The sequence below is a fragment of the Gracilinanus agilis genome, chromosome 5, assembly GCF_016433145.1.
Source record: "Gracilinanus agilis isolate LMUSP501 chromosome 5, AgileGrace, whole genome shotgun sequence".
Taxonomy (NCBI): Eukaryota; Metazoa; Chordata; class Mammalia; order Didelphimorphia; family Didelphidae; genus Gracilinanus; species Gracilinanus agilis.
Genome location: NC_058134.1, coordinates 240772381 through 240789638, shown reverse-complemented (window position 1 = coordinate 240789638; position 17258 = coordinate 240772381). Strand labels below are relative to the sequence as shown.

Sequence of the window (17258 nt, the reverse complement as noted above, 5' to 3'; positions counted from 1 at the left end):
CCAAAGGGCAAAGAAAAGATAGAAAGAATCCAAAGATCACCTCTTGAAAATAACTACAAAATGAAAACTTCAGGAATGTTATAGTCAACATCTAGTAATCTTACATAAAATATTTTTACATATATAAAGTATGTTTTACAGATCATCTCATTTGAATTTTATAAGAACTTTTTGAGGGAGGTGATAGTTATTATTTCTTCAGTTTTACACAGGAAAAGAAATTTGAGTTAAAGAAATTGTGATTTCTACCCTCTACCTGAGTCTCTCAATAGTTCTTTATCTGAAGTGCATAACATTCCCTCTCTCTTCCATATTTCATTCTACTTCTAACCTTATTTTTCTCTTCCCCTGGACTTCAAAACAATGTTCTTCCTATTGTTGGTTCATTCTGAAATTTCCCCCAGTGTCTGGGTTCTCCTTACCCTGGAACTGTCTACTTGCCCTAGTCTACTCACCATGGAATATTCCACTGAGAGAACCTCCACCTTCTCCCATCTATATGTTCCTCCAGGTGTTTCCATTTGTGGAAAGCCTGAGGCTGGTCTGCTTTAATATTTTTCCCTTTAAAACCATGCCCCCTTGCTAGAGGCTTTCTTCCTTTCCTCCTCCTCCTTCTCCTCCTTCTCCTCCTCCTCCTCCTCCTCCTCCTCCTCCTTCTCCTCCTCCTCTTCCTTCTCTTCCTCCTCCTTATCCTTTTTCTTTGTCTCCTCTCTCTCTCTCTCCCCTTCCATTTTTTACTTCTTTCTTCCTTCTCTCCCTTCCATCTTTCCTTGTCTCCCTCTACAAGGTGGTCCTTTCTATGACTTACTGACTTACAGTACATTCAGAAACGATAACTGTAGTTGATTCAGGGCACATCTCCATCTCTTATTATGCAGAATTCCCTTCAAAGCTCAGATCACATGTGACCCATTTGAAGCCCTTGCTGATTCTACCAAGTGTTAGTGCCACCCTCCCTCTTATACTGTTTATTTAGGATATATTTTATAATATACTTATCTATCTCACATGTTTTCTTCACCACTAGAATGTAAGGTTCTTGAAGAAAGAAACATTTTCTTTTTTTTAAGTTTTGTTTTGTTTTGTTTTTAATCTCCAGTGATTAGCAAAATGGTTGGCACATTCAGAGAGGCCCACAGGTCTTCCTTTATTTTTTAAAAGCTTAAAACTAGAGCAGGATCTGTAGGTACCCTCTAGTAACATTTGATGGTTAATTTGAGCATGATCCTCGATTTCTAACTTCTATTGCTTCTGAAGTTTACCCTTTGGCACAAGTTGGCTCCACCCTCCCCATCCTCCCAAGCTGGTCTTAAAACATTTTTTGGAAAGCGCTTTTATGTCATTGGAATCAGACAACTTTTGCTGAATTTACATTGTGCAATACTTACCATCTGTGAGTGAGATACTTGTCATTTTAACAAAGGAGATAAAGCACAAGTACATTTGGAAATTGTTACAAATTTGCATGTGGGACAAGAGAATCTAATTGCAACAAAAGAGATGTAGAAACACAACTTTCTTTTTTGGCCATGATTTGTTTTCCTCTGCCCACATGAAATATGAGAACTTTTTAATATAAAACTTGGTTCTCTTGCAAACTTTCCCTTTCTTCTTGCCAGCAAGAAATGATATAATTCTTTCCAGATCTGCATTTTGTTTAAATCATAGTTTTCTATGTAGAAGAAAGGATAAATGGAGAGGATAAACTTTAGGAAATTCATTCGTCTTTATAACTGTTTAAAACTTAATTTAGTGAGATTGCAACTCATGGCTGGCATGGAGCCCTCACACTCATTACTTGGCATTTAGTTGTCAGCCAGCTGGTTGAATTCACGTTAGCATTTGTAAGAGACACTTTTCAGTGAGGCTGCTTTTTCTTTGGACATGAGTTCTGGTTTTAATTCAAATCTCCATTTCAAATACTATAGTATTATTATTTTTTTAGTATAATCCTCTGCCCTGGAGCTTTTGTACTCCAGCTGTTGATTGTGCAAATCCTTAAAGTTTGAGGTAGCAATTCTCATTCTGTTCTACTGAGTTTTCTCCTAAATACTAGTTACAAGACTCCGATGCAATGGCTCAGTATCTCTGGTTGCCATATTAATTTGATACTTGGCATACTTCATTTCATCAGACCTTTCTTTTCAGGTTTCTTTGGCTATTCTCTTAGCAGCAGCTACACTGCTGTGCCAATAATGAGGATAGATCTTTATTGGCTGGTCATGGCCATGACATTAGAGATCCATATTTTTCCCTCAGGGGTTAATTTCTGAAGAAAGGTGACAGTCAGATTGATCATTATCTATTGCTCTGTTCCTATTTGTCTTTTGCATTGGGGGTAATCCTTTGCGATTTTGTCCTTTTTGACATTTGAGAATATTGTATGAGAATTAGAAGCTAGCTGAAAGGTTAATTAATTCAACCTATATCATTGTGCAGATAAGAAAATTAAAGCCAGATGGGGATAAATGACTAAATATAAGCAGTATTAGAGATATGATTTGAACTGAGGTCCTGTGGATCCAAATCCAAATTTATTTTCAGTATATTAGAGCTGACTCTTCTTAATTATATCAATTATATTGCATGTTACACATTATTGTCTAGAAAAGACCTGCGGAGTAAGACTGTAAGTCAGAGACTGAGACAGAATAAGAGACAGCTGAATCTGACAATGTATGTGATGTTCCCCCCTCATCAGTTTCCCAGTTCTGCAAAGCAGAGAGGGAAATGGATTCATTTTCTCATTTCTTCTTCAGGATCAAGTTTGGTCATTATCATTATATAATATTATACAACATATACGTTGTACAAAATCCAAGTTTGCTTTGTGACTTTTCTTTTTGTTTCTATTTTAATCACTCTTCATATTCTCTTTAGGTTCTACTAATTCTATTTTCCATGCTTCTACCTATTTTGTATTTTCCATATTTAGTTCCTTATAACAGAGTAATAATCCATTTTCTTTTTTGTTCCCCACCCATCATGGGCTTATTTTGCTTCTAATTATTTGATACTAGAAAAAAGAGGGCTGGATGGGTTTATTTAAAAAAAATTACTGACACATTTTCTCCTATTTTTTTCCCTTTCCTCCTTCTAGAGAGCCAACTTATGACATGAACAAAACTAAAATAATAATGATAACAAAAATGAAAGAAATAAAAAATAAAGAAGAGAGAAATTTCAGATAAATCAATCAACACATTGAACAAATCTGTTTTTTTTTAATAAATTATTTCATATCCATGGACTACCACCTCTGTAATAGAGCATGATGAAGTATCTTCTAATATCACTTCTTTGAGGCCAAGCTTAGATTTTACAATTTCAAAATTCCCATGCTATATTTATGGTATGCCTATGTTTATTATATATATATATATATACAATATATACATATTCATAATATATAAGCATGATATATTTCAGCATTCCAAATCTTCAAAGAAGCCAGAAAGGTTTGTAGAATGTTTCATCATTAGTTCTTTGCAATCATAAAGTTGGTGATTAGAATGCTCAGACAGCTCAAATCTTTTAAAAGTTGTCTTTATATGCTATCCACAGCCAAAGAAGGAAGTGTCGGAGTCTGGTTGCAGATCAATGAATGCTATCTTTTACTTAATTTCCTTCATCAGTTTTTTTATTGTATGTGTGATATGTGTCTTGTATCATAGCATAAGGAATATAGAAATATATAATGCATGAAAGCACTTGTATAACCTGTATCAGACTATTTATTTACTGCCTTGGCGAGGGAGAAGAGAGAGAGGGCGGGGGATAGAATCTGAATAGCGAAATGTCAGAAAACAATTGTCAAACATTTTTTCTACATGTAATTTAACAATAATTTTAAATAAATTTTTTAAAGAATCAATTCTAGAATTTTCCCTGCTATTGATGCATCTATAGTTGATAGACTTTTTCTGGAATATGGTCCTGCAAACATAGTGCTCCTTTATGGTGGCTGATCATAATTTGAATTCCTTCTTTCTAGCTTCTTGGATATCTTTCTTTGACCTGGAAGGATTTGGGCTATGGTGTTTCTGGGAATTTTCATTTTGGAATTTATTTCAGGAGATGACTGATGAATTCTTTCTATTTCCATTTTTGTCATGGTGTTCATATTGTCCAGTGATTGGGATTCTTTTTTCCTACTCAATCTGTTTTTCAAGTCAGTTGGTTTTGCTAAGTACCTTACAATTTCCTCTATTTTTTCTCAGTTTTTGTTTTAAAATTTCTTCTTGTTTTATGGAGTTCTTGATGTTTATTTGGACTGTTCTCATTTTCAGGGAGTCTATTATTTTGGTAAGGTTTTGAGCTTCTTGTATGAAGCTATTTAATTACCTTTCCAACTCTTTCTTCCATATTTCTTATTCAAACTTTTCATCAAGAACTTTCACTTATTAAATAAATTTCCAGTTTAAAAAAAATGTTCCTTTATCTCTTTAAGGAATTCTAGTTGAATTTTGCCCAATTCATATTTTTCTTTAAGATTTTGCTTGTAGATTATTTTAATTCATTCTCTTCTGGGTTTGTACTTTGAGCACCTCTGTTGTCCAGATATACCTACATATACACACACTTATATATGTGTGTGTATATATGTATATGTGTATTATGCATATATTTACATACATGCTTATATCTAGTTATATGTGTATATATTTATGGATATATATTTTATGTACATAAATATATATCCATGTTTTTATATGTGTAAATACATATTTATATGCAGGTGTGTATATATGTGTGTATATGTATACATCTATTTATATATATATATATATATTTATGGATATATGTTTATGTACAAAAATATATTTATGTGTATATGTGTAAATACATATTTATATGTCTATGTATTTATCTATTTATGTATATCTATTTATGGACATATAAGTTTATATGTATATATGTATGTGTATATGTGTAAAATATATATTTATATACATGCATGTGTATATGTATGTACCTATTTATGGATATATATGCTTATGTGTGTAAATATACATATGCATATGTATATTTATGTGTATATGTATATATATCTAGTTAAGTGTGTATACATTATGGATATATATGTTTATGTATATGCATGCACATTTATGTATATATGTGTAAATGTATTTACATGTCTATATATTTACGTGTATATGTATATGTCTAGTTATGTGTACATGTTTATGGATATATGTGTATTGTAGGAAAATATAAATGAGGTAATGGGGTCACCAGGGATATTACAATAAACTAAGTGGTTTGTGGGAACACACTCTAGGATTTATGAGAGACTGGACCAGGGTGAAGAGACCAGAGTTTACTGGATCTCCACAGGAATGGCAGTTGATCTTAACTGTCACCCAGCTTCCACTAGACCAGAGTATAGTAACAGGCTAACAAGGTAAAAGGGACTTAACAGCTTTAATTATGTTAGACTAAAAGGTGGAAAAGGATTTCTATACTAAAATCTAAGGGATAAAACCACAGGGCAATGGGAGGACTTATTCTACTCTTATCTAAGTGATCTAAACTAACATTTACAGGTCCAAGGAGCTGTAAATGGAGTCTCTGGGTTTCTGCCTCAAACCTGGAACCTGCCAGGCTTGAGTACAGCTGGGACTTAGTGGCTTTGGGATTCTCACTGCAATCCACTGATGATCTCTGGATGCCAGGAGCTACAGTTGTCTCAGGAACCAAGTAGTAAGGGTTTTGCTTGAAGCACTGTCCGCCAGTTTTCAAACTTCACCTCGTCTCTTTGCTCTGTAGATCTTGCCCTTTACTAGATGCCACACCACACAGGATCCTGGGGAAAACAGGAAGCAGGGTGTCCTTTGCTCTGAGGTCTCCCAGGCTGGCAACAGTTTTGCCCACCACTAATGGAGTCCACACTCAGGACACAGACAGACTTCCTCCTCCTTCATTCCAACCTGGAATTCCCAGCTCCAGCTCCTTCCTGCTAGGTACATCCTAATCAATACATAATCAATATCTAATCTAATCTTCCTCCACAACAGTATGTTATATATTTTATATTTATATGTATATATAAATACATGTAAAATGTAAATATACAATATTTATAATTGCATTATAATTATTTGTAACTGTGTTATAATAATATTTTAATATTATATAATATATGTATATGTAAATATACACATATATTTACATTGGGATTTTTATTTGTTTCATTGGTCATTTTTCAAGCCTACTTCTGACTTTAGACTTTATTTTAGGGCTGAGTTCTAAGCCTCTCTGGAGAGACTGTCTGAGCTTATATATATATATATATTTTTTTTTTTGCTGCTTTGTAAGAATATTGAATGTTACATTATTCTAGAGTCTCAGGAATAACTCAGGCTGGATATGTCCAGCCTGGTCTGATTCAAGGCCAAGTCTAATTACCGCCCTGTTCCCAGGGTCTCAGCCATGACGTGGTTGCCTGTTTCTGCATGTCCTGCTCTCTGAGGACACTGTGTGGGACCTACCACCACTTCTCGCTCCAGGCTGCCATCCTTGAGTGTAGGTCCCCCTTCAATCTTCCCTGAGTTTCTGACCCCAAACTGGTCCGTAAGCATTAAATTTCCAGGAGGCATTTGTTCAGTGAACTGATCTGAGTCTGGGACTCGTTACCATCTTTTCTACAACTGCTCCCTGTGCTGAATGCTCTTGGTCAGACCCCCATCTCCACTGTCCACAGTCCTCTCTACTTGCCTCCTTCTGCTGACCGGGGTTAGAAAATCAACTCACTAGGACTTTTTTTCATGGCTTTCCACATTAGAATTCTGTCTGCTCTCCCTCCATTTAAGCAAGGTTTTAAAATTTCTCTCTTTGCACATAACTGGTTTTTCAGAGGGTTTAAAACTAGAAGTTTACCATATATCTACCCACCACAAAAAGTGGACTTTTTTAATATAAAATATATACCTACATAGTATTCTGGGTGAGGCTGACCCTATATTTTGCAGGGATTCCATGCTGCAATCTCTACATAACAATAGTAATCTTCTAAAGTCATCATCATAAGAATATTTATATAGTGCTTTCTCAGTAACAGGCACTATGCTAAGCACTTTTCAATTAGTATCTTATATGATCCTCACAATAATTCTGAGAAGTAGGTACTATTATTATCCTCATCTTACAAGTGAGGAAACTGAGGCACAGAGAGGTCTTTCCCTGTATCGCTTGGTGTATCTTCTTTCCTTCAGATATTTGGATGATGCCTTTAGAACTGAGAAGGGTCTCAGAGACCATCTAGCCCAACCCTGTCATTTTACAGATAAAGAAACTGTGGCAAATGAAAAGTAACTTGCCAGAACTGGATTTAAACTCATGTCCTTTAATTTAAAATCCAATTATTTTCCTTCTGTACTCTATTTTCTCCTGATTTTGCTATGCTTGATGATCATTGTAATATAGTTTTTCTTTATTTATTAAAAAAACTTTACCTTCTATCTTAGAATCAATATTAAGTGTCAGTTCTAAGGCAGAAGAGTGATAAGAGTTGTACTTTTGGGGTTAAGTGATTTGAACAGGGTCATGTACCTAAGATATATCTGAGGTCAGATTTGAACCCAGGTCCTCCTGACTCCAGGACTGGCACTCTGAGTCCCCTAACTGTCCCTGTTTTGCTTTCTTTTTAAGGTTGTTTCCTTATTGTCTTGCCTACCCTTCTATGTACCACTCCCCACAAAAGTCTTATTTTATTTTCAGAAACTGGTGTGTGTACATATTAATTTATGTTTGTCTGCCCGTTCATTTATTTATTTATCAGGAATGGCTATTTATTCATTCGTAAGCATCAATGAAACACTTGGTGTGTATCCAGCACTATAAGGGATATAAAGACAAAATAACTTCAAGCAGTATGATGGCAGCTTGGTGAACTCCCATTGTCCAGGATCTGAGGAATTACAGTAGACCCTTAAAAATAAGGAATTTGAACTAAAACCTTAAAACAAATAATTCACATTTGCTCAGTTTTGATAGGATTTTATTGTTTTTTTTTTAAAATTATATTCTAAATGCATTATACAATATATACTGTTAACCATAGATTTTAGAAAAAATATACTTGCAAATAGAAATTCTATTTTTTTACTATTCAAAAAGGGAATAGAAGAAATAGAACTAGATGATGTTGGATTTCACTATATTCATAAATCGAAATGTAAAGCCTACAGCTAGACTACGAGGTGATGAATATTATCACCTTCAGTAGCTCAAGATGACTCTTTTCTAAGTTCATCACTTAGAATCGGAAAGGATCTTAGATACACTGTAGTTCAGAAGTTCTCAAAAGTGTGGCCAGGTGAACTCTGGGATTCTTAAATTAAAAAAAAATCCATAATGATTTCTAATATGGTAAAAAGTAGATATAGCCAGGAGTTGTTGGTAAATGTTTAATGACCATGTCTCTGAAAAAAAATAATGAGCAATTTTAAGCTTAATCTACATTATTCATATTTTCTCTGTTATTTTCTTAAGGCTAAACAATCAAATGAGTGACAAATCAAGCCCTGATTTATAAAGTTTGGAGCTTTCTGAGTTGTAAATGCTCATACTGAAAATTTAACAATTGACTTTCACCGTTTGAACTGAATCTCCCTCTGGATATAACTCATGTAAATGAAAGCTCAATCGTTTTTCAGAGTGTAAAAGGGATCCTAAAGTCAAAAAATTATGAGAAGTGCTGCTCTAGTCTAACTTATTCATTTTAAAGATGAGAAAACAGAGGGCCAGGGGTGAAATGGCTGGCCCAATGCCAGCGAGGTAATAAGTAATAGAGGTGTATTTTGAACTCAGGCCATCTTATTCTAAAGAGAACTTTCTCTTCAACCATCTGAGATCTGAAGCAAAGTAGGGAGCTAGAGGTGTAACTAAGAATTCTTGAACCTGAAGCAAATTCAATTTAAGAGGTGATGGCCTCAAGGGTGGTCTGGCTCAGTGAGCATTTAGACCCATAGCAGGACAAGACAATCCTTTCTGAGGAGTAGAAGGGGAGCATTTGGGGATGGGGCTTCTAAATTTGGTGTCATGGGATAGGGGCAAGAGTCCTGTGTCTGGAGACAGATGCCCCAGCTTCCCACCTTCTCTTTGATCCCAACTCCGCTGACTGATAAAGAGATGGACTAAAATGCCTCTGAGGTCCCTTCATGGCCCAGATGTTTATCACTTCATTTCTTTCCTTCTTTCCTTCCTCTTTCTTTTGTTCCTTCATTCCTTCCCACTTTCTTTTGTTCTTTCATTCCTTCATTTGTTCATTTGTTCCTTCTTTTCATTCTTTCTTTCCTTCTTTCCTTACTTCCCTCCCTCCTTCCTGACTCCTTCCTTCCTTCCTTCCTGAAGATGATTTACGAAAGCACAGAAGGACTTTGATCTGCATCAGTAAAGCAAGTACTTAAATCATTTGAGTCACAGATCATATGATCATCATTCTAGAACCTTTTTATTACTCTGACCTCTCACAGACAGGGAAAAAGAAATCCAAAGAATTTAAGTGAAATCCAAAGTCACATAGATAGTAAGCAGTAGATCTAGGAATGAACATAAAAGGTTCAATAAGATATAGAAAATGCTTAGCATAGCATCTGGCATATAGTAGGCACTTAATTCATGTTTATTCTCTTCTCTTTCTCAGTCTCCTTATCCTAAAGCCTGTGCACTATACCATGGTGTCTTCTGGTTTTAAAATATTTTAAATAAATGTGACTATATGAAATCTCATGTTATGAGAGGCTGCTTTACATGGTGGAAAGAATGGTGGTTTTGGCATCAGAAAATTTTGATTGTAATCCCAGCTCTGACATTTACAACTTTTGTGACCTGGGTAAGTCTCCTTAATGTTTTCAAGCCTCATTTCCCTCATTTTTTAAAATGAAGGAGTTAGATTAGATGACCTTTGAGGTCCCTTCCAAACCTAAATCTAGGATGTAATAAAATTTTATTCAATTGTCTATTGATTCTGTGCTAGATCATTTGGGAACTAAATGTCCAAATTGGAAGATATGAAAGTAATTCAACAGCAAAATTTCAGAATCAGTGAGATACGAATCTATTATTTCTTTTAATTCTATTTTCCTCATTACTCCATCATTCCTTCATCCTTTTTAATCCATGAGTAAATAACCTTTTGCAAACATGAAAAATTTGCATGCACGTATACATATAGCTTTCCTTTTTTCAATCAGAAATATAAATATAAGTCCTGGAAATTCATTAATATCACAGGAAAAGAGAAAAGCTAAAGGACACATTATCTTAGAGCATAGAGATGATAATAACCACTCTGTCTGTTTTATAAATTAAAAATAAAACAAATTAAAGCGACATGGCAGGTATTGTGGTATACTAGTTTTTTTTCCCAATTAAAAAAGAAACACAACAACATATACCACTAAAATTTGTAAATCAAAAAAATAAAACCAAACCAAACAAACATATATATATATGTGTGTGTGTGTGTGTGTATATACACACACACGTATATATATACCTAGAAGAATTATTGAAAGAAAAGGATACCAATCTCTACCTATGAAGTGTAATAAATTTTATACCAGAATATTGACTCTGTAAATCCCTATCCCAGGATGAAGAGGGGTGAGAAAAGGAGGGGTGCTTTAAATGACAACATACTGAAGGAGCCTGAAGCAGACCATTAAGTCCATTGGGATTGGGGGCTTGATTTCATTTCCATCTAGGCGGAGGTATCGGAGACGGGGCCCATCACTGAAGGAATCATGCGTTCCTGCCATAGCACGGAAGGGTGGACACATCAGAGAACTGTTGACACCTGTAGAAGTAAGAACAGCATGAGCACTCTTTGGTTTGATCCCAGAAACACATATATACATGAACATGCACACATCACTTTTCTCCAAAAATACACAAACCAGTTTTGGCATATGATTGTGATGGAATTTATAAGAAATAATGAGTGGGTTAATTTAAAAACAAACATGGAAAGACCTACATGAAATTATGAAGAGTGAAATCATTAGAACTAAGATAAAATCATATACAGCTATAGAATTCCCTAAATAATGAAAGATTAAGCCCAAAGTCACCCAGGCCGTATATATCAGAAATTTCTTCCCCACACTCCAAGCCCAGTTCTCCAACAGTTATACCACACTACTCCAAGAAGCTTACCTTACAAATATGCCTACAAAAATTAGGACCCTATTAATTTTTCCTTTAATCATGTCTTTAAGATATCAAGAAAATCAATAAAAATCTGGATCACAGTTTTATTATATTTAATTGAAAATTTTACTCTTGCAAAGAAATAAATTTGGAAAGACTCCAGCCACAAAATATTTCTTCAGCTGTCTGAGGCATTTAATTATTTAAACATATCCATCTGTGACTCTAGGAGATATGTGTATTTTCCCAGAAAACTAGAAAGGATATACATCTTCTTGGTCTATACCTCTGTTCTCCACTTTTCTACTTTTATTTTACTAATTACCTTAACTGACGGCATAGAGAAATACAGATTATTTATATACTGGTGTTACTAGCTGTGTGTTATCTAAGCAAGTTCACCTCTTTGGGACTCAGTTCTATCTTCTATAAAATGAGGAGACCAAACTTACTTGATAACCTCTGATATCCCTTCTAGTTCTGAATATGTATTATTATCACTAAGACTTCCTAGAAGTCTGCTTATAATAGAAGAAAATGTTCAAATCAAGGAAATGAATCTCTAATTGTAGAATTTCTTGAGGCAATAGAGGAATTTTAGGTATCCTTAAAGCCAAAAAATTAATTATTCTGGATTCTCTCTGTCTGTCTATAGATAGATGGACAGATAGGTAGATGATAGATAGATAGATAGATAGATAGATAGATAGATAGATAGATAGAAGGATAGATGGATAGATAGATACATAGATACATAGATAAAGAGATCTGCTTTTCTGCATATAATGTTTCTCCTCAATCAACTATGAATTTGTATCTTCAATGTAATTTTTGTCTTTTTATCTCTATCACCTGCCTAGCTCAATGCCCAAATGCTTAGCAAATACTTGTATAATATCATTGATTTGAAATGCTCAAGTGCTGGGTAAACAGAGTTAAAAATGCCTCTCCTCAATGACTTTTAATTCTACAATCATACAATTTAGAAAGTTACCCCTCATACCTATTCATATTACTCTCTGCCTGAGTCACATCCCTACAAGAATCCACCCAGCTTGAGGAACTCAAGGCCAGAAGCATTCAACTTGGGACCAATATGGCAGGTAGTCTCTTTTCCCAGAGGAGAAGGCTTTCCTCTCTAATAGTTTATAGGAGTCAGCTCTTCAGATTCCACTTCAGACCCTGGAACCTGATTGGTCTTAAAGAGATCTTTTAAATTGTCAGCTAAAAACAACTAATCTGCATAGATTCAAGTTCAAGAAAATACGATGGACATTTTGGAATCAGAATCAGAAATTTTCTTCAGTGAGCAATGAACACAAATGTTTTGTTTCCATAATGATCATTTACTTTCACATATACATACATTTTTATGTATGTATACATATATAAATGTATGTACATTTATATTTTATTGGTACCTTGGCTTTTAGATTGCCTCTCTTTCCCCTTTCCTCATCTTTCCTCCTCACCCTTCTCATAGAAATGATACTTATACCTGCTGTTCCTCCTTATATAGTTGACCCTAAAAACAGTTCTTTTTTCCAAAAAAGATAAAAAGAAAATCAGCAAAAGTAATCAACACGTCAAGAAAAAAAAAAGATGTAACCTGCAATCTTCCACACCTGTGGACCTGTGTATGTGTGTGTATGTGAAGTTTCACTTACTTCTGATTCTGTTATGATCAAGATGGAGATGTTCAAGGTGAGCACTGATGCGTGGAACTTTGGTGAGTCGATTGTGAGACAACTGTAGGTCCAGAATAGAAGAGACATCAAAGCCACTGGTGGGGAGACCTGCGTCTGATAATTTATTATAATTGAGCCTCAGGAAAGCCACCTTAGGGATCACGTTGAAATAATTTTCTGGTATCCCCTCAATGGAATTGTTGTCCAAAAATAGTTGCATAGTATTGGCAGGTAAGCGGGGTGGCATGTTCCTGAGGGCATTTTGGGCCATGTTGAGTTGAATGAGGTTCTTGAGGCCTTTGAAGGTGTCTCTTTGGAAAGCATTGTCCAAAAGTTTGTTATGTTGAAGATCAAGGAGGGTCAAATTCTCCAAGTTGCTAAAGGTTCCTTGAGGAATCCTAGAGACCTTATTTCTGGCTAGCTGCAACTGTTCTAAACTTCTGGGAAGTGGGGCAGGCACCTCCTCCAACTCATTATCCTCCAGAAATAAGAAAAGCAGCTTCTTCAGTTGGCTCAAGGCCCCTCGCTCAATCCCGTAGTTAGTGATCTTATTTTTGTTGAGATTTATCCATCGCAGTTGGGTGGCATTCACAAAGGGTTTCTCAGGGATGGTTTTGATCAGGTTGTTTTCCAGATAAAGATACCATATTCTTGAAGGGATGGAGGGGATTTCCTTCAGGCCTCTGTTTTCACAGTATAAAGCAGTAGGAAAACTGGGAGGACAGAAACATTCTCGAGGACAGTCAAAAGAGGCTGAAGTCCAGTCATCTGGATCGGTCACTTCATAAACCTGCCTTGCAATTCGAATACACACGGTATTGGCTGCAACTAAGACCAGGATGGCGAAATAGACTGTGGTTGCCATCAGACCCCCTGGAAAAAGGGAAAGAAACTGTCATTAGCTACTTTTCACTATCAATTTTCATAGTCAACTCTTTATTCCTTTTTGTAGTTCTTTTTGTCCAGAGGTGATTGTGTTAGTGTAGGGGGATTCTCCTACCCATACACATCATCGTATACTTTGAAAATTATTGTCTTAGTGAATTGCCTCTGGTCATTGAATAGCATAATGATTTTTCCACAGTCACAAAGTAAGAATATTCCAGAGACAGAACTTGAACTCAGATTTCCTTTTCTGAGGGTCAGGCTGCTATCTGGGATTCCATGTTGCCTCTCCTTCTCATCACTGGGTCACTAAACTGGAAAATTAACTTGGGGAGGGGATTCAGTCATGTCTATCAATCTCTCAGGATTTCTTTGAATGATCCCTCAAAATGAGACACTCTGTTAGCCTAAGAGGTACAGCATCAATTTTGGAAATTATGTAGGCTAAATTCCAATCCTTTCTTTCTAATCAAAAGTCCCTGACCACCAAAAAAAATAAAAAGTGAGATTAGGCAAATTATAATAGTTTAGCTGACATTCCCAACCTAAATTATTTAATATCATATCAAATTGTTAACAAAAAAGGTGTTGAAAATACAAAAGCCCAACCAAGTAATCTTTCAGTAACCCAAAGCAAGGGTTTATGTCCTTCTAGAAAGACAGATGGGCATATGTTTTTACTTTTGACTGCTAAATGAAGAGAACATCTGGTGGAGATTTTTTCCAGGCTCTTTGTGCCTTCAACCAAAAAAAGAGAGAAAGATCAAAGCAAGTTTTCCTAGCTGGTTGTTAAAGTCAAGTTGTGAAAATCCAGGGAAAACTGTTAATTAATGGGCTGCTCTCTTTTCCAGTGTTAGTTTTTCTCTTGGGGGTGGCGTATAGAAGGAAGAAACCTAGCATCCCCTGTACTTTTGCAGCTTAAGAATGAAGGTGGACATTTAGGATATTTAAACCAGGGAATGAACTAGTGATCTTTCACAATTTGTTTAAAGGGCAGGGTGTATCTAGTCATGGCATTTTTCTCATCGATGTGAAATATACACCCAATTTGGCTTCCTATTTCTTTTGAATTATTAGCTTAAAATTCATAATTTCCAATTTGGTCCAATATACAAATTTCATGGAGAATTAGCAAAAATAATTTAAGTAAATTAAAATTTAGGGTTGACATTTAAAAAAATAGTTATATTCTGACTCCTTCTCAGGGTATAGATAAATGTTGACTGAAAAAGGAAATGGAGAAAACAGCAATCTTTTAGTAAAAGAATTTTTCCTGGTAAACGTAAAAAAGGGAAAAATACATCTGAGTAATTGTCTTTGGGAAAAATATCTAAAATCAGTTCCAGGAATTGAATTTGCGGTTTATTCATTGAAAGAGGCAGCAAGTGGGGGGTGAGGCTGGCTTCAGCAATGTTAGCCTCCCCAACTGCTGAATGTTGCTTTGGGCAACTTCCCAGTCAAGCAAAATCCACCACTTTTAGACTTTTAGGGGGAACAGACAAATCTGAATTCGTTCCCTGATGCCGTTGCCCCATATGTGATGGACCAAGCCTCTGAGCATTAACTATAAGCTTAAAAACACAAAAATAATTTACCTTGCTATCCAGGAATCTAGCGCTGAATCCTAGGTCTGGGTCTGAAGGCTGTTAAAAAAATCAGTTTTAATTCAATGATGATCTTTGAGTGGAATCAATTGATTATGATTTTTTCTCCTCTGAGGTTTTTGTTAACAGGAGTCAACAAGCTCACTCTGACCTGATCCCATGTACACCTTATTATCTATTGTTTCCAGTGTGTCAGAATTTCAGAGACAGCCTACCTCAGCTTTCTTGGACCTTCTTCTCCCTTTTTTTATTGGTCACTGCTCTTTGACTGTAATCGTTCCATTCAGGCAACACTGTCGTTTTATGAATCCAGCCTAATATATATGCACCAGTGCTAGAACTTTAACCCCTGCCAACACCATGACACTTCTGCACTTAGCCAGCAGAGAGGGGCATCTTGTTTTGAATTTAAAGAATCTGTATCACTTCAAACAATCTTTATTCAACAGCCACAGCTTAGAAAAGGTTAGAACAAAAAGAATTGATCTCATGGAAACAGGTAAACAGAGGATAGCTATGATTTTGAATTAAAACACAGGCAGATATTAAATGATTTAAATAATTTTATCTCCATACAACCATTTCTTATATTTGATTACAAAGAATAGACAATCAATGTGAAGTGTCTCCATGGAAATCTTTTTAAAACAAAACAGACACATGTTGGGCTGTTTTATTTTTAAATTAACATTATAATCTGTAAAATTGGCAATATATGTATGTATATATTTTTTCATGCTTGAATAACTGAGGATTCAATATCCCAAATGTTGTCACAAAAAAGTTATATTTTTTGCTCAAGCTCAATACAAATAATTATATTATCTATACTGTGTATTGATTTGGGACCATTATTAAACCAGAATAGATTTTTTTTTTCTCATTAGTGTAAAACACATGCTTTTCATTAAGTTCGTGATTTATAGGAAAACCTGCTGGATTTCCTTTTGACCCTTCACCTCCTTTCCAAAGTTTCAGTATAATGTGTCTTCCAGTAATTCTCTTTGGTAAAGTCATTCATTCATTTATCCATTTATTCATCAACTATCTATTAATAACCTACCACATGTAAAGCAGTCTGCTGGGATACAGAAAGTCAAAATTGAAATTAAAAAAAAAATCCCCTGCCCTTATTTGACTTATATCTCAAGATGATGGACATAAGCAACAAATGTGCTCATCAGAATTTATTCTATTCAGGGAGAAGTGGCTTCATTGATTTAATTGTATTTCTTTTTTAGTCCAAGTATCTCACACTTAAGGATTCAGAATAAGATTCAATGACAAATTTGAACTTGATATTAGGGAGAAAACTCTAAAAATTAGGAATAGGCAAAGGTGCACTGGCTACCTTGAGAGTTACAGATTCTAGTCACTGACCTTTTAGCAGAGGATGACTGGTATACTGAAACATGAATTTGTTTTGGATTGTGGATTGGACCACTGAGATCATTTCCATCTCTAAAATTATTTGATTCTGAATAATGATCTTAGGACAATCACATTCCCCCAACTCCACCCCTGTTTGCCTCATAGTCATATTCTAAATCAGGTTTGATGGTACGTCTTTATTTTTTTTTAAACCCTGAACTTCTGTCTTAGAATCAATACTAAATATCATTTCCAAGGCAGAAGAGGAGCAAGGGCTACTCAATTGGGATTTAGTGACTTGCTCAGGATCACACAGCTAAGGAAGTGTTTGAGGTCAGATTTGAATTCAGGACTTCCAGTCTCCAGATCTGACCCCCTATCCACTAAACTGCCTAGCTGCCCCAACTGAACCCATTTTAATGCCCAGCTTCTCTCTCTCTCTCTCTGTCTCTCTCTCTGTCTCTCTCTCTGTCTCTCTGTCTCTCTGTCTGTCTCTCTGTCTCTCTGTCTCTCTGTCTCTCTCTCTCTCTCTCTCTCTCTCTCTCTCTCTCTCTCT

General features: G+C 35.4%; 1 protein-coding gene across 1 annotated transcript; it reads right to left on the bottom strand.

Moving 5' to 3' along the window:
- Nucleotides 1-10617: 10617 nt before the first annotated feature.
- Nucleotides 10618-15409, bottom strand: KERA (keratocan). Its single transcript, XM_044678713.1, has 3 exons — nt 15323-15409; nt 12822-13715; nt 10618-10801 (listed from the first exon to the last, which is right to left on the bottom strand). Exons 2-3 carry the CDS (start codon nt 13705-13707, stop codon nt 10629-10631), a joined length of 1059 nt encoding a protein of 352 aa, XP_044534648.1. The 5' UTR covers nt 13708-13715; nt 15323-15409; the 3' UTR covers nt 10618-10628.
- Nucleotides 15410-17258: the final 1849 nt, after the last annotated feature.

Excerpts from the sequence above, each read along its gene's own strand:
- KERA (XM_044678713.1), bottom strand. The coding sequence starts at position 13,707 with ATGGCAACCACAGTCTATTTCGCCATCCTGGTCTTAGTTGCAGCCAAT. Across the intron at positions 10,802-12,821 it reads TGATCATAACAGAATCAGAA|GTGTCAACAGTTCTCTGATG; the intron begins GTAAGTGAAACT and ends TTACTTCTACAG.